The sequence below is a fragment of the Podarcis pityusensis genome (assembly GCF_964106645.2).
Source record: "Podarcis pityusensis genome assembly, chromosome: 16".
Taxonomy (NCBI): domain Eukaryota; kingdom Metazoa; phylum Chordata; class Lepidosauria; order Squamata; family Lacertidae; genus Podarcis; species Podarcis pityusensis.
In genome coordinates this window covers 14494627-14520929 of record NC_138041.1, presented here as the reverse complement: position 1 = coordinate 14520929, position 26303 = coordinate 14494627, and the positions used below count along the sequence as shown (strand labels likewise).

Here is a 26303-nt window from a genome sequence, read left to right as displayed (position 1 = left end):
GCGTTTGGGCAAGGTCAGGTCCAGGTGTGCCTCGCCGGCCTCCGAAGAAATGACAGGGCGCTTTTGCAAACAACTGCCTCGCAGCGCCCCGGGGAATGGGGCGGGGTGCGGCGGCGGCGGCGGCGGAGAAGCTGCGCTGTTGTTCCTCTCCAGGTTGCGGCACGAAGGATGCTGCTGGAGGCGGGCGGCGGAGCATATTCCAGCGGTAAGTCAGCTGGGCGGGTGGCGTGAGGTGGAAAATCAGGCCCTTCCTGCGTGGGTTTGCAAGTCCTGGTGCCTTTTCAAATCGTGTTTGCTGTCTCCTGAAGAGCCCAGGGTGTGGACTGCGGGGCCCCAGAAGAGGAGAATCTCCCCGAGGGTTATGGAGATCGTTGTGGCTTTTAAGGAGAGAGAGCTGGTTTTAATTCCCCACCTCTGCTACAGACCTTGGTGTGCAACCTTCGTCAAATCACTGTCACTTTCCTCTACAGTTGTTGTTGCTGAATTTATATACCGCGCTATACCCAGGGGTCTCAGGGCAGTTCACAGAATAAAATCAAGATATAAAACCACAATATACCTAATAAAAATAAAACAACAGCCCAATAGCCCCCCCCCAAAAAACCCCACATTTTAAAAGGGTAGAAGATGTAAATTGGATTAGCCAAAGGCCTGGTTGAAAAAGGAATGTTTTTGCTGGTGCCTAAAGGTGTATAATGAGTTTCTGTGTGTTTTGTGAATTAGAGTGGGGGGTATGGATGTGTTTTGTTTCCAAGAATTGCATGCCCTCCCAACATTTCTCCGATGAAAATAGGGACGTCCTATTTCATAATGGAAGACAGGAGTGTCTGGTGTGCTCTGGTCCATGTGGTCACAAAGAGTCAGACACGACTTAACGACTAAAAAACAACAATTCCATAACGATGATAATAATAATTTTATTATTTATACACTGTCCATGAAAAAAAACCACATCCCTATATAGGCCTGCCTTCAGGTGTCTTCTAAAGGTGGTAGATTTACTTATCACGTTGGCTGGGGGGAGGGGTCACAAAACTCCATACCCTCCAACATTTCTCCAATGAAAAGAGGAATGTCTAAGGGAAAAGCGGGACATTCTGGGATCAAATCAGAAACAGGGATGGCTTTTCTAAATCAGGAAAATAGGGACACTTGGCGGGTCTGGGATTGTTGAAGTGGCAAACACAATGAAGGCTGTGAACCGTTTTGCAAACGGAAAAAGGAATGGAAGGATTCAGTTAGTATCGTATGGATGAAGGGAGGGGGTGGAACTGGGCATTTCTGGGGCCTGAGTTTCAGATAATTTGGTTTTCATTTGTGAAAAGGGTGAAGGCTTAATAATGAGATGGGTGAAGTCTTGTCTCCATGCTCGGCTGAACAGCAGTGGTGCGAGGGGCAGTTAGTGCAAATCTGGGCATGGATAGTATGAGCAGTGAAGAAGTGGACATTGCAGACCTGGAGTGGATGAAAATACCTAAGTTGTTGGCATCCATCTGTCTTGAGAGACAATGGAGTGTGCCTCTGGGGGTGAAGTCAAACTACTACATTAGCAGCGCCAAAGTGCCCTCCCAGGGAACAAACCAGGAGGTCCTGGGCTACCCAGACAACAAGATCTACCACTTCCACCTGCCTCACTGCTATGGTCCAAAGGAAAGCAGAGCAATATATTTGGCTCTGGCTTGACTGCAGGAGCTGCCGAAAGGAGGCATACAATGCACTCCCCAACGTCTCAGGGACTCCACTCTGGATTTGTGTAGGGTTTACTCCTTAGCCCCCATCGTTCTGCCCGGACACTGAGGTCCAGCGCCAAGGGCCTTCTGGCGGTTCCCTCGCTGCGAGAAGCCAAGCTACAGGGAACCAGGCAGAGGGCCTTCTCGGTAGTGGCACCCACCCTGTGGAATGCCCTCCCACCAGATGTCAAAGAGAACAACAACTACCAAACAGAAGACATCTGAAGGCAGCCCAGTTTAGGGAAGCTTTTAATGTTTGATGTATTATTGTATTTTAATATTTGGTTGGAAGCCGCCCAGAGTGGCTGGGAAAGCCCAGCCAGATGGGCGGGGTATAAATAATAAATTATTATTATTATTATTATTATTATTATTATTGGCCTTCTCTTCTGCTGAATATATCCCTCAAGGCAGCAGAAGTTTAGGAGCAGAGTTTTCCTTCTCCTAGATGGGCTACGTTCCCAGGTGGATGGGCCCCATCTGCCCCTCACTTCCCTCCGCAGCCTGTGCAGAAACCGCCTTCTTGACCATTAGACCCGCTGCCGTCGGTCTCGTCTGCTCAATCCGCCAGAGCCCGTCCTCGCTCACTGGCGGAATTTCTAACTCACCAAGTGTTTTGAGACCAATAGGCTACCTGGTTAGGCAGCCAGTCAAAGCAATTTCCCGGGGTGTGGCTGCCATCGCTTGCTGACAGCTTCTAGGAGCCACAGGGGAGAGCTGAGTGCAGGGTGAGGACCAACGGTGGACAAACGACCCCATACACTCCACAAAAAGAGCGCAACTGCACATATTTCTGGTAGCAGCAGGGTTCAACAGCAGGTGGTTCGAGGGCCACATCTGTCTTCAAATGTACCATCAGCCCCCAGTTGCCAGCTCAGAAGCAAAAGGTAACCTGTTTAAAGAAGCAGTGAGTGGTCAGGGGACAAGCTGTGTCCCTCTTCCAGAGGAGCCCCTTCTCAAAGCAAACCCTTTCATTTCACTCAAAAGGATGGTAGCCAGGCACCAGGACTCCTGGGTCCTGTTTGTAGTTCTGGCAGAGCAGGTGGAGAGCTTGCAGTTGTGGTGCTCAGTGACAGCGGTGGTTGAATGAGGGGAGCGCGTATTCCAGGGTTCAAGTTCCCAGTTCTTTGAGGGGAGGGGGGGACAACAAAGCTGGGGGAGGGTCTCCAATCATTCATTCGTAATGCTATCTGCACGCCACTTTTCCACAAAAAAACCAAAACACCAGTCATGCTCAAAGCATGTTACAACAAAGATCGCAGGAACGCAAAGGAAAATTTAGCCGTGCAAAAAACAGTTTCATAATAATAACAACACAGTAGCAAATACAACAAGGCACCCAAAAAAACATTTCAGCACTGTAACTAGAACATGATTACATTAGCAACATCCAAACCCGAAGAGCAAAAATAACAAGGGAGCTTTCACCTTGGTCCTAGAAGCACCTCTCCCATGAGCTGTGGAGGAGAGCAACCTGGTGCTCTAGTACCACGAGGCCCTGGATGTCAAGAGGGTGTGAGGCCTAATGGCTAGAGCCAAGTGCACCTCTTTGTGGCACAAGGACAGGAGTGGGGGAACATGAGAGGAGCTTTGCTGGATCAGGCCAGTGGCCCATCTAGTCCAGCGTCCTAGTGCCAATCTACAGGTGCCTGCAGATAACACGCTTTCCCCACCTGTCATTATTTTGGGATCAGATTCAATCACACCCCAGAAAATTCAGGTTGCAGATTTATAGTCCATTACGAGGTCTTGGGCAAGAAACCCACTTCTCCAAAAGAGCCAACCTTTCTTCTTGTTGTTTGCAAAAAAGAAAGGAATGGAAAAATGCACAGTAAAGGGATAAGACTTGCTTTGATGCGGTATCTTCTGACTTCCCCACAAATGGATCCAGGTGAATGCTCAGTGAACGGGTCATCTGGAAGTGCTCACTGCCTCCATCAGCAAGGGCAAATGGGAGCCACTGCGTCTCGTGGCTGTTGATGGAGGAGGGAAGAGGACACTGCATCCCCTTTGAGCAGTTTTAGGCTTGAGCTGGGATCTTGGCAAACGATCAGCGTTCAGCCTGGACACTGAGCTCCCAGCTCCAAGGGCCTTCTGTTTGGTTCTCTCACTGCAAGAAGTGAAGCTACAAGCCTCTGCCTTTTCGGTAGTGGCACCCACCCTGTGGAACGCCCTCCCATCAGATGTCAAGAAGATAAATAAATGCACAACTTTTAGAAGACATCTGAAGGCAGCCTTGTATAGGGTGGTTTTTAATGTCTGATGTTTTATTATATTTTTATATCTGTTGGAAGCTGCCCAGAGTCAGATGGGCATGGTAAAAACAACAAAACAACAACAACAGTGGTAGTAGTAGTAATCAGGTACGAAGCTTGGGGTTGTATCCCTGAAAAGCTGGCTTTGTCCTGTCACTTCCGGAAGAATAGCTTAGTCGGCAGAACATGAGACTCTTAATCTCAGGGTTGTGGGTTTGAGCCCCACGTTGGGCAAAAGGATTCCTGCATTTCAGGGGGTTGGGCTCTACGGTTCTGTGAAGGCCCTTCCTCAGCAAATGCGTTATCCTTCCAGGTGCCAGGAGAAAGCTCTTTGTAGTGGCTGCCTGCGACAGGTGTGGATGCGGCAACGCTCCTGGAATCCGCTCTGGAATCCAATCTTGCGTTTTCCCCCTCGGGGAAGGGAGCGGGTGCTCAGAAGCAGCTCGCGACTTCATTGCGGTGCCGGCTGGGAGCCTCCCCAGTGGCGTCGGCGTCGTGCGGTTCCTCAGGTTCCTCTGCTTGGGCGAGGACCGGACCGTACGTGATTCACCTGCCACGCAGGGTGGCTGCTGCTACTGCTGCTGCGTCGTCGAGTCCCTTGGCAGGCTCTCCTGCTTGGGGCCCTGCCGATGCCCCACGGGCAAAGCCACAGGAGCTCCCGAGCCAGGTCCCGGGTGCTTAATTGGGGCTGGCTCAGCAGGCACCTGCTCGCTGCGTTCCGCCCTCTGGCACTCCAAACGGCACTTGGAGTGCCAAGGCTCTCGCAAACAAGAAAGGGTGTTTTGGAGTGACGGGAAGCGGCCAGAGACTGGGGGGGGGGGGCACACCCAGGGAGCAGCCATCTTTGGACAGTGGCTGTTTACATCCCCTATGGTAAAGCACATTTACCTCTCTCCCTGCCCCCCCACAATTCATGGCACCTAGCTTACCGCCCGCCAACAGAGCTATAATTCCCAGCAGCCATATGAACCTGCATAAAGGGCATCTTCACATTGAGGATGGAGCCAGCTTGTTTTTCCCCTGCTCCAGACGCTAGGTTAAAAAAAAGGGGGAAGGACCCCTGGACGGTTAGGTCCAGTCAAAGGTGACTATGGGTTGCGGCGCTCATCCTGCTTTACAGGCCGAGGAAGCCGGCGTTTGTCCACAGACAGCTTTCTGGGTCATGTGGCCAGCATGACTGAACCACTTCTAGTGCAACGGAACACTGTGACGGAAACCAGAGTGCATGGAAACGCTGTTTACCTTCCCGCCGCAGCATACCTATTTATCTATGTGTGCTGGTGTGCTTTTGAACTGCTAGGTTGGCAGGAGCTGGGACAGAGCAACGGGAGCTCACCCTGTCGCAGGGATTCGAACTGCTGACCTTCTGATCGGCAAGCCCAAGAGGCTCAGTGGTTTAGACCACAGCGCCACCCGCGTGTAGGCAGGGGGAGGAGGGGGGCTGCTGTCCCCCCCCATCAAGTAAACAAATAAAAATACTTAACTAAAGGAGACAAGAGGATAATGGCAGGTGGGTGTCTTGCTCCCCCAACATAAATCCTGGCTACACCCATTCTAGGACCCAATGGATTGTTGTTGTTGTTTTATTTTTACTCTGCCCATCTGGCTGGTTGCCAAGAACCACTGTGGTGACTGTTCCATCTCCACAATCAATGTATGCAGTTCTCTAGAGAGGAGATAAGATAGCCATCTTCAAATATCTGAAGGGCTGTCGGAGGATGGAGCAAGCTTATTTTCTCCTGCTCTGGAGGGTAGGACTCAAACCAATGTATTCAAGTTACAAGAAAGGAGATTCTGACTCAAGATCAGGAAGAACTTTCTGACGGTAAAAGCCGTTCAGCATTGGAACGGTCTCCCTCTAAGCTATCGTTCCCAGGTTTTTTTTGGGGGGGTGCTGTGTGGTGTGTACGCAGTCCCTAGCCTGGGGACCCGTGTCCCTCCAGAAGTTGTTGGACTCCAGATTCCAGGAAGTATGGCCAGTAGTCAAAGAAGAAGAAACAAGAGCCACAAGTTCTCCATTCATGTTTTTAACGCAGAGCGGCCCAAGGGCCACATGTGGTCCTCAAGACCTTTTTTGGCAGCCCTCAGTCATATCTGACGCTTGGTGGGGGGAGCGATAATTCCCAGAACAGAGCACAGGGGAGGAGAGGGGGTCATTCCATCTACGAAGCTGCCGTCCTTGTGGAGATGGAACGGTCATCACATTTGTTGTTGACTGGAGTGCCCCACTGGGCTGAAATCAGATTGCTGCATTAGGGACTTCTTCGGGGTGCAAGCCTGGGCAAGGGTGTATGGAGGTCCTGGGCTGCCCAGACGACAAGACCCCCTCTTGGCCTTGCTGATGTGGTTCAAAGGAAAGCAGAGCAAGATGTTTGGCGCCAGCTTGACATCAGGAGTTGCCGGAAGGAGGCATACATGGTGCCATCCAACTGTCTTAGGGACTCTGCTCTGGATTTGTGTAGTGTTTACTCTTTAGCCTTTTCTTCTGAAGATATCCTTCAAGGCAGCAGCAGTTTAGGATTAGAGTTGTCTTTCTCTTAGATGGGCTACCTTCCCATCTGCCCCTCACTTCCTTCTACAGCACATGCACAAACCACCTTCTTCTTCTTTTTTAATAAATTTTTATTGAAAATTTTATTTACAACATAACATAAACCCCACCCCCCCCCCAATACAGAAATCCACCCTCATTAAACGTGAACATAACATACAACAAGCATAACATACAACAATACAAACAACCAAATAAAATACTTCCTTTATCCTGTATCTGGTCTCCTTATTTACTTCTTATAAGGTGTTTCCTTTATGAATAATTATTAAGATTTTTCTAATTAGAACTTAAATATCCACAAAGTCTCCTACAGACATTAATCGAAACAAGTCCAGGTATGTATTTTTAGGCACTGTTTTGTGAAGTATTCTCTGCATTTCCCCCATGCTTTTTGAAACTCTTGTCTAGTGAGATCTCTAATTGCCTCTGTTAATCTAGCCAGTTCAATATACTCGTAACAGTTTGTCTTGCCATTCCTTTTTTGTTGGCACAGTTTCTTTTTTCCACTTTTTAGCAAACCACCTTCTTGACCCTTGGACCCACTTTTGGTTCCATCTGCTCAATCTGCCGGATCCTGTCTTCGCAGGCAGAGGAAGCCCCTAACTTGCTGGGTGCTTGAGAACCACTGGCTATCCTCACCCGGTTTAGCAGGCCAGTTGAAGCCGTTCCCAGGGTGTTGCCACTGTTGCATACTGACAGTTTCTAGGAGCCACGAACGAGAGCTGAGTGCAGGATCAGGTCCAACGGTAGATAAGCTACCTCAGAAGGAGCATGATGTGTGTCCCCCTCCCCAAACACCGCATACACCCCAGTCGTCATATTGCATCATTAGACTTCCACCCAAAATGTGCCGTTTGGGGAAAACGGGGAGAAGACTGGATATGCATAGTGTAGGTGTTTAATCAGTGCTTAAATGACAGGCAATGTCAGGAACGATATGTACAGTACACAAATTAGGTGAACTCAATAGCCATACTTAAGCGTTTACCTAGCCATATTAAGACACCTCCTTCTTTTTGGCCAGAACTTTCTCTGCTTCAGGTTACTCTTTGGGTAGGAAACACTTTGTCACCTCCAGTTCCTCATTGTTTTTACTCCATAGGCTTGTCTCACGCTCTGCATGTCTTCTTCTGAAGCCGATGCAAAACAGTTGCTCTGGGATCCTGCTCAGTCCATGGTGCCATATTTTAATGGATGAAAAAAGGTAAAACGTCTTCTGTTTCCATAGATGGGGGGCCATGTGTTTCTTTTCAAGCACAATGACGGCCCATCAGTGAAACCAAATACCTATGTTTGCTTCCTTCGAGGTGTGCTGCACTCACAATTTCCCTTTTATTCTCCCCCCCCCCCGACAAAAACAAGAGACGGAGGGAGATCTTCGACTGGGTGTGAGAGGCAGAGGAGATCTAGTTAGTGAACCAATCCAGAAAATGACTACTAATTTATTTATCCCTTGGGCTTCGCTCACTAAACTCATCCATCTCCTAGTCAGGCCTTTCAGATGGACCAGACCAGGCATAGGCAATCTCAGCCCTCCAGATGTTTTAGGACTACAAGCTAACAGGACCAGTGGTCAGGGATGATGGGAGTTGTAGTCCCAAAACATCTGGAGGGCCGAGTTTGCCTATGCCTGGACCAGACCAACCATAGGCCTGGACTGAGTCAGGGGGTCTCTGCTTTGCCTAGAAAGCGTGGGTTTGAGCGGTTTCCACCTTGCCCCACTCCTTTCCAAGGGAAACCCTTCCATTTTGTGATAGATTGGAACAAATGGGCCCTGAGATCATCCTCTGAGACCCTTCTTTGTGTGCCTCCTCCACAAGAGGTCCAGAGGGTGGCAACATCCTCAGGGAGGTTCGCCTGGTGCCTTCATTATACAGATTTAGGTGCCAGGTGAAAGTGTTCCTCTTCAACCAGGCCTTGGGCTGACTAACATCCTAAATCCTTTTGATTGTGTTTGTGGGAGGGAGTGGAGAGGTTATTGGTTTGGTTTGTTCTTGTTCTTATTGTGTATTTTGTTTGTATTATGTGTCTTGTATTTTTATGCTGTGAATAGTCCTGAGATTTCCGGATGAAGGGTGGTATACAAATTTAATAATAATAATAATAATAACGGCAATCTGGGGAAAACTTGAATCGCCATTTGCTCTGACTGAGTGCTAAAGAGCGGTTTCCCCCAGGGAAAATCAGTGGAACAAGATGAAGTGTTGATAAGCCTTGACGTGGACCATCTAGAAACCCTTTGGGGGAAAAGTTTCATTAGTTAGCAAACTTGATTCTGCAGATGGCACACAATCCTCTGGCACAGGAAACGGAGCAGACCATTTAGGAGCACTCTGTGAGGAACGTTTTTTGCCACTGACATCCAGTCCTTGCCAGGGTATCTCCCAGGAGGAGCTTTTGAACGGCAAGTGTGATTTGTCTGCCAAAGATGGTTCCAAACAGTTCACTTTGGGAAAGTTTGGGTTGAAATGGCTCCCTGTATACTGCAAAACAGGAGAGCAGTCCCTGCGCATCATTATGCTGTTTTCACCCATATGGCTTTGCAAAGCTGGTGCTTCTGCCCTGATGGCCGCTAAAACAAAGCAGCGCAACAGGCTGTACATTGAAATCGACCTAAGATGTGCTCTGTCTTCCATGGTGCCCAGAATCCAAATGAGGCAACAAGCATGAGGCATCAGTCATTCGGTGTAGTTTCCAATTTCCTGTGGATTTTTTTTGAATTTTTTTTTTAATTTTTTGAAAAAAAACATTTTAAGTATTTTGGTTCATCTTTATTATCAAGCTTGAAAATATAATTTATAATTAGAAGTCATTATATTGCCATCCTTTTGAAAATTCAGATAAAATAAGTAGGAGAGCCAGGTTTGGAGCTGGAGGGGGGTGGGCATGCGATTGCTGCATTAGCTAAAAGGGGGCATGGATTTTAAAAGGTTGAGGTGTGTCTATTCAGATACCAGGTGGGTCCCTGGGTGGCATGCTGAACACAGCAAGACTCTCTCCATCTGCGATTCCCAGAAACTGGTATTAAGGCGGACTCTGGTAATATGGCGCCCTGAGCCAGGACAAAATTTGGTGCGCAACCCCCCCCCCCAAATTCTTATTTTCATGCCCTCTTCCTGCTCACATTCCGTTCTGCGCATGCTCTGAAGCACACCAGGGCCTACCTTTGAGAAGGTACACATATAAAAACAGACCCTCCAGGTGTCCCTATTTTCCACAGACAGTCCCAGATTTACAGAAGCCGTCCCGTTTTCTGATCTGATCCCAGAATGTCCCACATTTCCTTAGGATGCTCCTATTTTCACTGGAGAAATGTTGGAGGGTACATAAATACAGTGGTACCTCTGGTTGCAAATGGGATTCGTTCCAGAGGCCCGTTCGCAACATGAAAAGAGCGCTACCTGAAGCACCGTATCTGCGCAGGTGTGCGGCGCGATTTGGCACTTGTGCGCATGCACGAAGCACGTTTTAGCACTTCTGCGCATGCGCGAGCGGTGAAACCCGGAAGTAACCCTTTCCAGTACTTCTGGGTTGCCGCAGGACGTAACCTGAAAGAACGTAACATGAAGCAAATGTAAGATGAGGTATGACTGGGATGATGATGATGATTATTATTATTATTTTGTGCCCCCTCAGCTCGGCACCCTGTTGCAGGGAATGACCCACACCATCCTAAATTTGGCACTGTTGTTATACGGAGGCACACTGTCTTGGCACAGGTTAGTACGCTCACAGAAGTAGGGAGGTACTGAGGAAGGAGCAGCTATAAAATTCCTGGGGAGCCACATCTCTTAGATCCGGTTGTGGAAACTGGCCTTGCAGCCTAAAGGGACGCTCAGATTTCCAGTTTGCCCATCTGCCCCCGCACCACCGCCACCCCCCAATAACATAGCCTGTCAGCAGGATGCGAGGCTTCCGAAAGACGCTGATCACGCCCAAAGGGACCGGCTGTGGCGCCAGTGTAACAGGTTCCTCTGAATACCGGGAGGAGGGAGGGAAGGAGAAACTAACAGGAATGACGATCAGGCAAAGTGTTACATAGTGAGCATCCTGGAAGGTGGAGAGATTCCTGGGTTGCTAATGTTTTCCTTGCAGGGAGCGGATAAAACAAAAGCTAGTATTCCTTTCCTTGTCCACCTTGCGGGAGAATCCACTTAAATGCTGAGAGAACATGAGGGAAGGAGGGTATTCCTTCTCCTTTTGAAGCAAGGCTCCTGAGTCCAGAGTTTTGTTCCAAGTTTTGTTGTTGTTGTGGAGAGGAAGTAGTGACTAATGGTTAGAGGAGAGAGGGAAAGAATGCCTTTGAGGGGGTGGCATGGGCAGGGTTTCAGATTTGTAATCTCTAAGAATGGGATTTCTTCTTTCATTTCATGGAAGTTTCATTGGTTTTCAACATATTGTAAACATAACCAAGGTAACCCTGCTAGTACAGTGGTACCTCAGGTTAAGAACTTAATTCGTTCTGGAGGTCCGTTATTAACCTGAAACTGTTCTTAAGCTGAAGCACCACTTTAGCTAATGGGGCCTCCTGCTGCTGCCGCACTGCCGCCACATGATTTCTGTTCTCATCCTGAAACAAAGTTCTTAACCTGAGGTACTATTTCTGGGTTGGCGGAGTCTGTAACCTTAAGCGTCTGTAACCTGAAGCGTCTGTAACCCGAGGTACCACTGTATATGTTACGATTTTAAAAGTTACAATATTCAGGGCTTTTTATTTCCGAGGACAGGCAAGCTGTGAAAAAAGGCAAATTCCGTGCTAGGGATCATTAGGAAAAGAACTGCAAATAAAACTGCCAACATCATATTGCTGTTCTACAAATCTATATGGTGTTACTGCTTTTGGTAACACTGTGGGCAGTTCTGGTCGCCTCACCCGGATATTGTAGAGTTGGGAAAAGTTTGTAAAAGGGAAAACCCAAATGATCAAGGGCACAGAGTGACTCCCCTATGAGGAAAGGGTCAGCATTTGGGACTTTTCAGTTTAGAGGAAATGTGAGTAACAAGAGACATGATAGAAAGAGGAGACGTGTAAAAAAAAATTTGCAGGGAGAAAGCAGATAGTGAAAGCTTTTCTCTCTCATAACACTAGAACCTATGGACATCCAATGAAGATTCAGGACAGACAAGAGAAAGGCTTTCAGACAGCACACTGTTAAGCTGTGGAACTCCCTGCCACAGGGGACAGTGATGGCCACCAACTTGGATGGCTTTAAAAGAGGATTGGACAAATTCATGGAGGAGGAGGCTGTCAATGGCTACTAGCAATGATGGCTTTGTTCCGCCTCCACTGTATGCCTCTAAATCAGGGGTCAGTAAACTTACCGTGCCTCAGGCTGGTGTCTCCAGTGCCGATTTTGCGGCAGGCCGGAGGGCGGGGGAGCATGTGCCCATACGCGTGCGCACACGCTATTTCCAGCGCAATTCCGGGTCGGAGCTCCAGAAATAGCTTGTGCGCATGTGCACGGGCCTCCTCCGACCCGGATGTGCACTGGAAAAAAAGCTTGTGCATGCGCAAATAACGCTTGCGCATGCGCGCTATCTATTTCCGGTGCTCCTCCGACCCGGAAGTGGGCAGCCGCACAGTGCAGCGCTTGGTAACAGCGGGCAGTGGCAGCAGGTGGCGGGTTGTCGCCGTGGGCCGGATAAACGAGTCCCTCGGGCCTTATCCACCCCGCGGGCCTTAGTTTGTGGACCCCTGCTCTAAATAGTGAGTTGTGGGCAATCGCAAGTGAAGAGCGTTGCGGCTGTGCTCAGGTCCTGCTTCACGGCTTCCCACCACGGGCACCTGGTTGGCCACTGAGAATAGGATGCCAGACTAGATGTGCCTGATTCAATAGGGCTTTTCATACATGCCATCAGTATTGATGGTGTTTTCCAGAATCCGCTTACCATCTAAAATGGGCACCAATGACAGAGTAACCTCTTTAGTCTGCTAAAGTTGAAGCAGGTTTGTGTGTGTGTGTGTGTGTGTGTGTGTGAGAGAGAGAGAGAGAGAGAGAGAGAGAGAGAGAGAGAGAGAGAATGGGACTTCTAAACATCCCAACTTAAGGGAGCTGCCTTCAAAATCAGCAGCTTATTTTGAAGAGTGGGGTAGGCAGTTAATCCCCCTCCACAAAGGGGTGGGTTTGAGGATCCGGTTTCATATGTGTGCCCCCCAATTCCCACCCTCTCCTGCCCTGCCCTGTATTTTGCCCGACCAAATGTGGCAACGCTACACAACCCCAGATCTCATGGTCATCTGAGGTATTCAGAGAGGGCCCCGTTTTGAAGGCAGTGGGGGCAGGGGGAGAGAGTTGGAGCTAGGATTTCTGGGACGCTGCCTTGCCCACAAGTCTGATCTCCAGAGGGAGGCAAGCTTTGGGTGCCCCAGCCTAGCCAGCGCAACTTCTGAATGGGGTGTGTGTTTGCCAACCTGCCCATTAGCTAACTGGGAGTGCTTCCTTTGAACTGCCTTCCAGCCCAGCGCTCAAAGGGCTGCGGGGCTTAAGCTGCAGAGGCCACAAAGAGCACGTGTCCCACAGTTATCACGTCCCAGTTAATATTAATTTAATAACAGCCCGCCGTGCTTTTTAAAATGTTGGCTCTGCTGCTGCTTTCATCTCCACCGTGCAGGCATTGCCTCACCCGCATTCACTAGTGAAACCACCCGCCCCCTCCTTGGGGACAGGAGGAGTATCATTAACTTCATCCCGCAGAAGGGAAACTGAGGCAGGAGGAGGATTGCCGTTTGCAAAACGGGGTCAGAGGGAAGGAGTCAAGAATGTCACGATTGTCAGGCTTTCTTTCTTTCTTTCTTTCTTTGCATAATTTAGACAATAAAATCAAAATATGGGGAGGGAATAAGAGAGATAACCAAAAAAAAAAAAGATTCTCCGACTTGTTATTAAAATAGATAGTGAGGCAAATCTGCTGGATTTTGCATTGTTTTTGCACGAATAAATGTAATTGGCCCTTGCCAGATGTGCTGAGGAACAGGACGCTATGGAAGGCACCCAAAGTGACAGTCCTAAAATCCTCTCTTAGCCATATGCATCTTAAGGACTAGAAACTCAAGAGAGAAAGTCATGATTGTCATGAAGTGGAATCCAGGGGCCAGGGGTGATTCATGGCCCCTTACGGCACAGGTATGAAATCCCTTAGGTAAAGGTAAAGGGACCCCTGACCATTAGGTCCAGTCGTGGCCAACTCTGGGGTTGCGGCGCTCATCTCGCTTTATTGGCCGAGGGAGCTTCCGGGTCATGTGGCCAGAATGACTAAGCTGCTTCTGGCGAACCAGGGCAGCACATGGAAACACTGTTTACCTTCCCGCCGGAGCGGTATCTATTTATCTACTTGCACTTTGACGTGCTTTCGAACTGCTAGGTTGGCAGGAGCAGGGACCGAGCAACGGGAGCTCACCCTGTCGCGGGGATTCGAACCGCTGACCTTCTGATCGGCAAGTCCTAGGCTCTGTGGTTTAACCCACAGCGCCACCCATGTCCCATGAAATCCTTTAAAATACGACAAAGTGTGGCATGTAAGGCTCTCTGCTGTTTGTTGTGAAGAGAGCATCTCTGAGCATGTGCTGGCTGCTTTTCTGTCACCCCTGGCCAGCATCTACAGTGGGCAGAGCCAAGCGTTTGTCAGGTGTTGTTGAGCACGTCTACGCATGCACTGTGTTGATCCCCGCTGCCGTAATCCCCATCCGAAACTGGGGTATGATCTCCCCTCCAGAACTTGGGTGCAATCGCCAGGCCTAAGTTCTATAAATATATAAAAAGGGAGGTGCTGCCTGGCAATCATGATCTCTCTTGCCTTGGAAACCACAGAGGTGTCTAAAAATAGGCACCCTGTGGAGTAAATGGATAGGAGGAAGGTTTGCTCCTGCCCTCATGTCGCCAGAACTTCGGATAAGCCAATGAAGGACAGACAAAAGGAATCCACCCAGCACATCCCGAAACGGGGGGATTTGTACCCACAAGATACAGACCCTCCAAGTGTCCCTAATTCCCAGGGACAGTCCTTGATTTTCAGAAGCCATCCCAGTTTATGATTTGATCCCGGAATGTCCCGCTTTTCCTTAAACATGTCCCTATTTTCATTGGAGAAACATTGGAGGGCATGGGGTTATGTGACCACCAAGCCCAGGAGACAACTACAGTGGTACCTCAGGTTAAGTACTTAATTCGTTCCAGAGGTCTGTTCTTAACCTGAAACTGTTCTTAAGCTGAAGCACCACTTTAGCTAATGGGGCCTCCTGCTGCTGCTGCGCCGCCGCTGCACAATTTCTGTTCTCATCCTGAAGCAAAGTTCTTAACCCGAGGTAATATTTCTGGGTTAGCGGAGTCTGTAACCTGAAGCATATGTAACCTGAAGCGTATGTAACCCGAGGTACCACTGTAATTTAATCAACCTTTAGAAGACATCTGAAGGCTGCCCCACATAGGAAAGTTTTTTTAAAAAATGTTTCATGTTTTATATGTGTGGGAAGCCACCCAGAGTGGCTTGGGCAACCCAGTCAGATGAACAGGGTATAAATAACAAGAACAAAGCTGATGATGGAACAGGACGACCCTCTTTTCATTGGAGAACTTTTTGGAGGGCTTGATGACCAGCATCCTCCAACAAATTCATGGAGAATGGGTACTAGCCACAACAGCTATGTTCTTCCTACACTGTCAGAGGAAATGTGCCTTCAAATATCAGTTGCTGTTAATTATAAGCTTGCTGTTGCCCTCAGCTCCTGCTTGCGGGATTCCCAGAGGCATTGGTTTGGCCGCTGTCAGAACGGGATGCGGGACTAAGTTTTAAACACCTTCTCTTTACCTCAGGTGTTTTGAGACTGGCCGTGTTTACAGTTATAGTATGGAGCCAAAACCCACGTACATTCTTTTCTTTCTTCTTCACCTGCCTAGGGGGAGAAGGGACTTAGAAGGCCTCTTGCCCAACTACCTGGAGCTGGTAAGTAGGTCAGGCTTTTTGCGAGTGCTGCCTGCCAAGTGTGGCATTCCGACTCCGATAGTTAGCAGCTGGTGCAACCTCCTGCTAAATCACTGGGTAGAGGATACAATTTACGCATGCAAATTGCTTCAGTCCCTGGCTGTCCCTTCCCGGGTGTCTGCCTGGAAGTGTCTAACTGCCTGCCGATTGGGTCCAGCTGCTGTTGGACTGCAAATCCCACCAGCCCTAGTCAGCATAGCCCGATGGTCAGGGATGATGGAAGCTGTAGTTTGCCAACACCCAGAGGACACCACATTGTAGAGTCAGTCACAGCAGACAAGACTGGGATAGTGCTTTCAGTATGGGACGCGGGTGGTGCTGTGGCCTAAACCACTGAGCCTCTTGGGCTTGCCGATCAGAAGGTCGGTGGTTCGAATCCCCGCAACGGGGTGAGCTCCCATTGCTCTGTCTCAGCTCCTGCCAACCTAGCAGTTCGAAAGCACAGCAGTGCAGGTAGATAAATAGGGACCGCTGTGGTGGGAAGGTAAACGGCGTTTCCATGCGCTCTGGTTTCCGTCACGATGTTCCATTGCTCCAGAAGCAGTTTAGTCATGCTGGCCACATGACCCGGAAAGCTGTCTGTGGACAAACGCCGGCTTCCTCGGCCTGAAAGCAAGATGAGCGCCGCAAACGCATAGTCGCCTTTGACTGGACTTAACCATCCAGGGGTCCTTTACCTTTACCTAGTGCTTTCATATGGAAACCTAGTACAGTGGTACCTCGGGTTACATATGCTTCAGGTTACATACGCTTCAGGTTACAGACTCCGCTAACCCAGAGATAGTACCTCGGGTTAAGAACTTTGCTTCAGGATGAGAACAGAAATCATGCAGCGACGGCGCGGCGGCAGCAGGAGGCCCCATTAGCTAAAGTGGTGCTTCAGGTTAAGAACAGTTTCAGGTTAAAAACGGAGCTCCGGAACGAATTAAGTACTTAACCCGAGGTACCACTGTATTGCAAACAGGTTGTTCGGATTCAATTCAGCTTTTCTGTGCGCACCCTTGGCAAATTAATCTCAGCTTAAAATGTCTGCACTGGCAAGGAGGTGCTCTCTGGGGTTTCAAGTAAGGACAGTACAGGGAACTGAACCTGGGACCTTTCGGGAGTGGAGTACATGCTCTGCAAGCTATACCCATGGCCCTTCCTAGCTGATCCCGAGACTGGATTTGTTTTGATGCTTCAGAACTGTCGCCTGCTGTTGGAGGTGTTGATCTTGCCCTTGCCTGGGGCTGAATCCTGGAGGCAGGATGGGCGGGTACCGCTTGGGGAACAGGTCCCGGTGCAAGCTGGAAGGCGTGTTAGCTGAAACAGGAATGTGGAAGCCGAGTGGGGGCAGGTGGAGCGGACACCCAGGGAGTTCTTATCCCCAGCCATCAACCTCAGGCAACCTTTCCCATTTTGCAAAAGCAACAGCTCTCTCATTTTTTTTATTTTTGCACAGCGGATGCTGTCAGAGCAGGATTTGGAGGCAGGGGCCCAGAGCTTCCCCCCACAAACACCTCACCAGACGGAATATGGGGGACTCCTCCAAACACAGCAGGGCTGGCTTAACATCACAGCAACATCATACATTAAAAACCACCTAGCTTCCCTGGGAACTGTAGTTTACCCCTCAAAGCTACAATTCCCGCCACCCTTAACAAACTGCAGTTGCCAGGATTCCTAGGAGGAAGCTTTGTGCTTCAAATACTTGGTGCGAGGTAAAAAACACACCTTTAAACCAACATACTTCAACCTTGGGTCCCCAGCTGTTGGATTACACCTTCCATCGTCCCTGACCATTGGCTAAATTGGCTGGGGACTCGCAGTCGAGCACTGCTTTGTAGAAACCACTGCCCCCTCCAATCTCACACACAGGCTTAATTTTGAGCCACAGATTTGGTTGCTGTGAGCCTCTAAGCAGCTACAGAGTGCCACTTACTATTGGGGTATCTGCAATTCGTTAGCTAATCCACGTCACAGACAAGGGGTGGCTGATTAAGTCAACTAGAATCTGCACAATTCCTTGGTTGGGGGTGCCCTTTCCCAAATGTTCAGCACTCTGCGTCTGGTCAAAAGCAGTCCTTTTTGTGCCCTTACAGTGGTACCTTGGGTTACATACGCTTCAGGTTACATACGCTTTAGGTTACAGACTCCACTAACCTAGAAATAGTACCTCGGGTTAAGAACGTTGCTTCAGAGTGAGAACAGAAATCGTGCAGCGGCGGCGCAGCGGCAGCAGGAGGCCTCATTAGTTAAAGTGGTGCTTCAGGTTAAGAACAGTTTCAGGTTAAGAACGGACCTCCGGAACAAATTAAGTACTTAACCCGAGGTACCACTGTAGTTCAGAAGACCCCTAGTGGCAAGAGGGCCAGGTCACAGGGTGTACTGTGTGGGGAGAGGATGAGCCCCACTCAAGCAATAACTTTGGTGTGGGGGGCGTGGGGGGGGGGGGGAGGAGAGAACAAGCTTAGATGCTTGTTCCCCCCAGCCTTGTCCAATGCCTGCTTAAGTTTAGGAAGTGCAAACACCCTACGAACCCCTTTCTCCTGTGAGAAACTTGCCATGGTTTTTAGAAACAGAAACTTTCTAAACTGGAGGCTAGTTTCAGATACAAGAAGGGCAACCCCTCCCCTCCCCAGTTTTGGACCGGGGAGCTAACCTGGGGAGACAGGCTCCTTCTCCAGATAAGATCTCCAGAGCAACTAACGGAGGCGCTGCCGTGGCAGCTACGCCCGGCCCTGGGTGCGAAGGGAGGCTGAAGGCAAGAGCAGGCTTGCAGGAGTTTCGTTGAGTAAGGCCTGAGTAACAGTTCATGTAACCGCTCACTTTGCCCCCTCCCAAAAGGTGAGCCAACAGTTTCCAGCAAAAACTGTTTTCTTACAACAGGCTGCTTGGGCACCGTGAGCCGTGCGCCCGAGAGATGCTCCCTGGAGCTGTTGGCACCGTTCCCTTCCCTGACAGCTGAGAAGCTGAACAAAGGCCTCCTCCCCTTTCTTTATTTTTTCTCAATTGTGCAGTTCCGGATTGCAGGAGAGACCTGTGCTCTGGCCTAGGAAAAGAAAAGGACCGTGTTTTTCCTGGGCCCAGCTCAAGATAGCTGTGTTTTTAAAGCAAGGATAGAGAACCTGGGGGCCAAATGAAGCCCTGCTAGGTCTCAGCGTGGAAAGCTATAGCATTTGCATGGCTGAGATGTAGTCTGCTGTAGTCTGTTACTCGGCCAACATTTGCCTCTGGCACTGTACCTCCCGAGTATGTGGCCCCTGGGAGCTTTCCTATGGCAGAATGTGGCCCTCGGGTGGCTAAGGGTTCCCTTTCCCCCTTTTAAAGGCTTGCACTAGGGATAAGGGGACCTGTGGCCCTCCAAATGATTTACAATTCCCACCCTCCCTGACCGCTGGCCACAATGAATGTCTGAGGGACAGCTTTCTCCAGTACAGCCTTGGGTTCAAGCTCACCTGTTGAGGTCCTGAGCCAAGTTCTAGCCTCTTGTGGGCTGCATTTGTGACTTACCTTGCAGGTCCTTTCCTTTGGTGGCTCCGGGAGTGATGGAACATGCTCTCCCAGGGACACAGGCAACAGCTGGTCCATCTAGCTCTATGCTGTAGACACTGGCTGGCAGCAGCTCTCTGGAGTTTTCCTAGTCCTACCTGGAGATGCTGAGGATTGAACGAGGGACCTTCTGTGTGCAAGGAAGGGGCTGTGCTTTTGAGCTACCGCCCTTCTGTGCGTGTTCTTTCCTGGTCCTGCTTCAAACATAATTAAATAACTAATAATAATAATAATTTTGGAATTGGTGTCAGAGCATGTGCAGAGTGTCTTTCGCCAGCACTCGTCCTCGGCGGGCTTCATAGGGGCGGGATTAGAGGAGAGACCTCCCAGGACAGGCAGCAATGGCTTTCGGAGGAGCCTTTTAAAATAATGAACCCACCGCCGCTTCTTCCAATTGCTCCTCTCCTGCTCTGCTCCGCCGCTGCTCCGCTTCCCTCTAGCGGCGGCCGGCGGGATCGTCGGGAAGGGAAGTCGGAAGCGCCGCTTTGCCCGGGACCGGAGATCAGCTGAGCGGCTGCAACTGCAAAAGCGGAGGTAGAGGAGCGAGCGAGCCCCGCAGGTACGTGTGGGTCGCGACTGGGAAGCTGTTGCATTTGCGTGCAAACGGTTCGTGGGGGTGGGGTGCGTTGTCCCACACTTTCCCTGGCCCCACAGAAGCCCCACCGCCCTGCACCTCCACGAGTCCATGTTGTTTGTAGGTCTCCCTCCAGGCGCACAAACTTTCTGTGGATCCAGACCTGGCCACCCCCCTTCCGTGGGGTGGGGCGGCGCACCATCCTTCCTACAGCACCCTATGGAAGTCACTTTCTCTCCTCCCCTGTGCAAAGGGGTTTTCTCCCAGCCCCACACAATGCGGGCCCCATTTCCAGAAGCGGGGGAGTATGTGGCCCCCTAGATCCCTGGAGGATCTTGGGCCAGTCCTGCTCCCTCGGCCTGGTCTATCACACATACCGGTAGTTGTTGTGAGGCTAAAATGGGGAAGAAGGAAACCGTGCACAACCAGCTGGAGCTGCTTGGAGGTGGGGTAGAAATGCATGATGGGAGTTGTAGTCCAGCAACATCAAGAGGCCACAGGTTTGCCTGACATATTATTACATTTCATAGAATTGTAGAGTTGGGATCACGTGGGTCATCTAGTCCAGCCCCCTGAAATGCAGGAATCTTTTGTCCAACATGGGACTTGAACCTACAGCCCTGAGATTCACAGTCTCATGCTCTACTGACTGAACTACTCTCACTCCCTGGCTGCCTATGGCCCAGAACTCTATGGGGCAGCCATTGCAATAGCCAAGCATCTTTCTTTCTTTCTTTCTTTCTTTCTTTCTTTCTTTCTTTCTTTCTTTCTTTTATAGGGTTTTTTTTGGGGGGGGGGTTATAAACAAGAATAATGTTATACAAATAAGTATACCAAGTTTTCTCATGTCATTTGTATACTGTATCACAAAAATAACATAACAACTGTTGAAAAATGTCTACAACTTATGTTTCACTATTAGGGTCAATGCATACGTTCTTGGTTCATGAATTGGTTTAAACAATTAGGAAGAAGGAGGGGGGAAAGGGGGAGGGGGGCTTTGTATTATTAATAATGATAATAATTAAATTGGTAAAGGTAAAGGGACCCCTGACCATTAGGTCCAGTCGTGGCCGACTCTGGGGTTGCGGCGCTCATCTCGCTTTATTGGCCGAGGGAGCCGGCATACAGCTTCTGGGTCATGTGGCCAGCATGACTAAGCCGCTTCTGGCGAACCAGAGCAGCGCACGGAAACGCCGTTTACCTTCCCGCCAGAGCGGTACCTATTTATCTACTTGCACTTTTGACGTGCTTTCGAACTGCTATGTTGGCAGGAGCAGGGACCAAGCAACGGGAGCACACCCCGTTGTGGGGATTCGAACCGCCGACCTTCTGATCGGCAAGCCCACAGCGCCACCCGCGTCCCTAATTAAATTTGTATACTGCCCTTAATCTGCAGTTCTCAGGTTGCTTCACAACATAAAAATGCAACCCCGCCTCCCTTTTCCCTTTCATTCTGCATGGGACACGAAAGTCCTCTGCTGTTTCTCCAAGCAGCTGGTATTTTAGAGGTTGACTGCCCCTGAGGCTGGCAGTTCCACTCATAGACTTGTTCTTCCTGGGCAGAGATTTGCTTTAACAGGATTGCTGCCACAGGAAGCTGCCTTATAGCAAGGCAGGCCAACGGTCCATCCACCTCAGCATCGTCTGCACTGACTGGCAGCGGCTCTCCAGGGTTTCTGGCAGGGAGACTCTCGCAGCCTTACCTAGAGACACCAGGAATTGAACCCAGGACATTCTACATTCAAAGCAAGCGCTCTGCCACTGAGCCACATGGGCCTATCCACCCCTAGCAGGACGGTTCCTATTTATGTGGAATCCCGCATTGATGAATTGCTACCAATTTAAGGCCTCTGAAATGCCCTAAATGATGCCCTCTGGGGTGACCAAAGCAGGACGAGGAGGAGGTGGCCCTCCACATCCTTAAGACTAGGGTTGCTACTAAGTGGGATGTGTGAAGGCCCATCATCCATGAGCATGACTAACATTCTCTTTCTTTCCCCCTAGTCTTCTGTCGGCCATGGGGTCCAGGAGCGGGGAAGGCTGGGCCAGCGCAGTTGCTTCTTTCCGCTCGTGCCCCACAGCCTTCCTCTCCCATGGGGCTGGCGACACCTTTGTGGCCGAGCTGTTGCAGGAGCTCCGAGGCGAGAGGCTGGGGGAGCAGATCAAGGTATGTGAGACCCACGGCTTAGAGGGTGTTTGTGGGTGGGGTGAGAACATGCCTCTAACTTTCCCCCAGCACCCACAAAAGGGTAAGTTGTGAGACTGGCCTTGTCGCTCGTTTGGGAAGACCACCCTGTCAATGAGCCCACTAAAACCACTAGTCTGGAGAGGAGGAAAAGTCTGCAAAGAGTCTCGCTCGCAGGTCCACCAACGCTCCAGTATGGCACCCACAAAAGGTCTTCAAGTAAACATCCCCTCAAAAATCCACAATGCACGAGATTGGGGTGGGCAGCAACACACCATTTTGTGTTCCTGTTTCTTTCCCTGCTCTTTTAGACACGGCTGCCATTTGGGATGTGCTGCGTTGCCCGTGGCGGCCATTTTGTCTTAGCCGCACATCACACGGCTGCCATTTTGTGACCAGCTTCCTCAGAATTCAGAATGTGCCCACTGGTGTACAAAACCGTGAATCAAACCAATCTGCACATGTACCCCATGTAAATGCAATGTGAACACCAACAGATACTTATAACACAAGATAAAAAAACAAAACAAAGAGGCAAATAAAAAACTCAAACGACCTCAAGAAGTAGGATGGGGGAGGGGAGAAAAAACATTTCAAAAAGCTATAAATATTTGTTTGTTTGTCTCATTGATGGCCCACCTTTCTTCCATGGAGCTGAAGGTGGCATACATAGTTCTCTTCTTTCCACATTTATCCTCACAACGACCCCCCAAGGTAGAACAGTGACTAGCCTGAGCTCACTGAGTGGGGATTTCAGCACTGCTCAGTGTCGGATGTGCCCTCTCATGTAGGGCCTTCTAAAGACTTTTTTTCTTTTTATATACTTTTTAATTAAATTTTCTGTTTTACAATTTAGAATGCTCATTTAAGCATCCTTAAAATATCAATGACTTCCCTTCTTCTCTTTCTATGGGTCATTTTGCATATCATAAATCCCTGCATATTTTACAAAAACTAAACCATTCAGTATTCCATTATTAAATCCATCAAAACTTATTTACACTGTTGAATTTATCTTAGCGCTGCCGAAGTTTTCAAGTGTACACAATTTTCCCCCATATATTCAATAAACGTTTTCCAATCTTCTCTAAACGTATTTTCTTCTTGTTCTCTTATTCTATATGTTAAGTCTGCAAGCTGCGCATATTCTGTCAGCTTAAGTCTAAAGACTTGTTTTTTCCACCTGGCTTTCCCTGACAGCTTCTTCTTTTCCCCCTTCTGGACAGATCTCCATGTTGACCCTCCTTTTGGAGTACCCCACCCTGTTGTGCCCAGATGCCAAGGCTGGGCAAGAGGTGGCCGCGTCCCTCCTCTCCCTCTTTGGCCAGCTGGGCCCCTCGTCCAAGCAGCAGGCATATCTGCGGTGCCAACTCCTCTATGCCATGGCAACAGTACTTGTGGCCACGGACTCCTTCGCCGAGAGCTGCCAGGCTGCCCATGAATACTTCTCCCTGCTGCTGCAACTGGTGTCTGACCTCAACGACTGCCGTGGGGGAGCCGCGGAGCGCCCCGTGCGAGTCGCGGCTTGCGAGTGCCTGCGGGAGCTTGAGAGCTGCTACCCGGGGCTCCTCTCTCAGCGCCTGGCCGTCCTGCGCTCCCTGCAACACCAGGAGACGTCGCCCGCCCACCAGGGCTACACGCTGCTCTACGGGCTGGCCTTGAGGAACGCCATCTTGCGCTTGGCCAGACGGGGAGGCCTCGGGACTCTGGGGGAACTCCTGGAGAGCAAAGAGGGACTGGTGTGGGAGGCCACGAGGGAACTGGGGGACCTTTCTGTGGCAACCCTCGAGCAGCTGGCCCTGCTCCCCTCGCCGGGCGACGTCAAGGACCTGAAAGCTGTGGTGTCCTCCCTCCTTGACAGCTCCTATCTCCTGTCCTCTGTGGCCCAGAGCCACCTCCTGTGGCAGCTGGCCCAGGCCGTCAGCGTCGTGCGCACCCAGTCTCCCGCCATCTTTAAGGCGCAGCTGGTACGCCTCTTTGGCACGGCGGGGGTGACGCTCCAGCATGCCGTCTTGCAACTCAAGGGCCTCTTCACTGACAGCCTCTTCACGGCTGAGGACGAGGCCTTTCTGCTGCGCCGCCTCGTGGGTCTGGCCCAGCACCCGGCCTTGCCCGCCCCGGTGAAGCTCTTCCACTTGGACTGCCTCCTGCACTTCCCTGAAAACCGGCCGCTGGGCTCGGCCACGGAGGACGAGGGCCTGCCGGTCTTGCTCACCCCTCGCACCACGTCCGGCCTGTTCCCCGGACTCTTCCAGGACCAGGGCACGGTTTTGGCCCGGCTGAACCTGCTGTGCCTGGTGTGTGTGGAGAGCGAAGGCCCAACGGCCGAGCGCGCTGTGGGATACCTCCTGGAGCACGTGTTGACCCTCGGGGGGCTGGTGGCCAGGGGAGGAGGACCGGAGGCCACCCGGCTTTTCTTCCGGGCAGCCTTCTTATTCGCCCGCTACTTTGGCTCCCGAGAGCAGCCAATGGCAGAGCTCACCCAGTGCCTCTTGGGCCTGTACCGCCAGAACTGCGCCCTGGCGCCGAACCTGATAGATCTTTTGGACGAGGCGTGGAAGTTTCCAGAAGAGGGCGGCTGGGCCAGCAGGCTGGCCCAGGCCTTGAAAGGACTCGTTGTGGGCGTTCCCTTGCAAGAGGAGGACCTGCCTTGGCACCTCAAGGTCTTGGCGCGGCTGGCAAAGGAAAAGGACATCCCTCAGGGCAGCACCATGCAGTTCCTGAGGCGCCTGGTAGCCTCGGGCCGCCTTGGGGGCTGGCGCTCAGGCCAGGTCCTCCTGAGCGTCTGCCGCAACTTGATGCAGCTGCGCCCGCTGCCCGCCCCGGCCCACTTAGCCGACCTCCTGCAGGCTGTGTCTCTCAGCCACCTGGACGTGGACGTGCGAGACCGGGCTCGGTTCTACTACACCTTGCTGGCCAACCTCTCTGGTGAGAAACTTGGGGCTGTGCTGGCTCCAGGAGGTGCTGTCAAGGCCCGGACGCTCTCCTCCTCCATCGTGGCTGACAGCCAGAGCTTCGTGGCCTCTCTGACTGTGCACCCGGTGCAGCCAGCCCCACTGAGGCTGCGGCGGGTGGGGGCGAGCGGCAACAGGCCTGAGCAGGCCCCTCACCCTGAGCAAGACGTGGAGGGCTATTGCCAGTGGTTGCTGGAGCCCCGCTCCCCATCGCAGCTCAGCTTGACGTACCAGCTGGTCCACACGGGTCCTTCAAGCCCCCCCTACGACCTCCTGCTCTGCGTGGTCCTTCGCTTCATGTGCTCGGACCGGCATTATGAGCCCGTCCCAGAACTGTGCGTGCCCTGTCTCTCAGCAGCGCGCCCTCCCCGGACACTGACGCTCACACTGCAGCCACGTTGCCCCTACCCGACGCAACTGGATGTTTTTGCTGTCTACACAACACAGGAAGGCCTTACGCGCTCCAGCCAGCTGGAGCCGTTGGAGGTAGCCTTTCCCGATCTCTTCATGCCCCTGGCGGTGCCTTCCTGGAGTTTAGAAAAGCGCCGCCGTCTCTTTGGCGCCCTCTGGCAACGCCTTCACCCTGACAGCAATGAAGCGGGTGCCGAAAGCCTCACCACCTGGCCTGTGGCACCTCAGTCCCTGCCGTCCCTGGTATGCGATCACTTTTCCCGGTACGTTTTGGCCGAGCAGTCGGGCTCCTACGAAATTGGCATGGCCCTCCCTCCCCAATACCACATTCTCCTCCGGGTGCAGAGTGTGGGAGAGGCAGCCTGCGTGGGCATTCGCACAGACAACTGGAGACTGCTGCCCTCGCTGAACAGCTACTTGCAAAGTCTCGTGGAAGCGAATTGAAAGAATGGATTCCGGGGGGTGGGGAGGAAGCCTGCGAGGTAACGCAGTCTGGGCTTGTATATCTGTTAAACATTTTGGCATTCCCAAAATAAATGCATATGTATGGATGTATTTTGCAAGTCCGATAGAAAAGGGTGTTGCGATGACCAAGACCCAGCCAGCCTGGGTTTCTCAAAAACAAGGCATGCCAGACAAATCTCATTTCTTTTCTTTTTCTGATAGAGTTACAAGCTTGGTGGATCAGAGGAATGCTATGGACGTAATGTATCTTGATTTCTGATAGCTCAGCCGGTAGAGCATGAGACGATCTGAGGGTTGTGGGTTCAGACTGCACATTGGGCAGAAAGATTCCTGCATTGCAGATGGCCCTCGTGGTCCCTTTCAACTCTGCAGTTCTATGATTAAAAAAAGGGACGTTGTGTGTGTGTATGTGTGTGTATAGCCATCCCAGCTCCTGCCTGCCTGCACTACCTCCTGCAAAAAGTCTCAGTATATATCTCCTCAAATAATGGACTGTGCTGGTGAGACCGTGTCCTCTTCCTGCTCAGTTCCTCTTTGCACTGGCTCGGCCTCTCTGGACAGGGAATATGTCTGCTTAAGCATGCCCACATTTCACTGGATGCCAGGACAGGACCTTCTCCCTCCCGCCTGTTCTGAACAGAGGAGAGACGCAAATACCTTCT

The 26303-nt window shown here is 50.9% G+C and overlaps 1 protein-coding gene across 3 annotated transcripts; it reads left to right on the top strand.

The window, feature by feature from the left end:
* Window positions 1-25731, top strand: AP5B1 (adaptor related protein complex 5 subunit beta 1). 3 transcript variants are annotated; one of them, XM_080985477.1, is made up of 3 exons: window positions 1-205; window positions 21631-21793; window positions 23038-25731. In XM_080985477.1, the coding sequence occupies exons 1-3, from the start codon at window positions 96-98 to the stop codon at window positions 25618-25620; spliced, it is 2856 nt and encodes a 951-aa protein (XP_080841603.1). In that variant the 5' UTR covers window positions 1-95; the 3' UTR covers window positions 25621-25731. The 3 variants fall into 3 exon arrangements, with proteins under 3 accessions (XP_080841603.1, XP_080841604.1, XP_080841605.1); XM_080985478.1 differs by lacking the exon at window positions 1-205 and adding an exon at window positions 17771-19608; XM_080985479.1 differs by lacking the exon at window positions 1-205 and having other exon boundaries at window positions 21752-21875.
* Window positions 25732-26303: the final 572 nt, after the last annotated feature.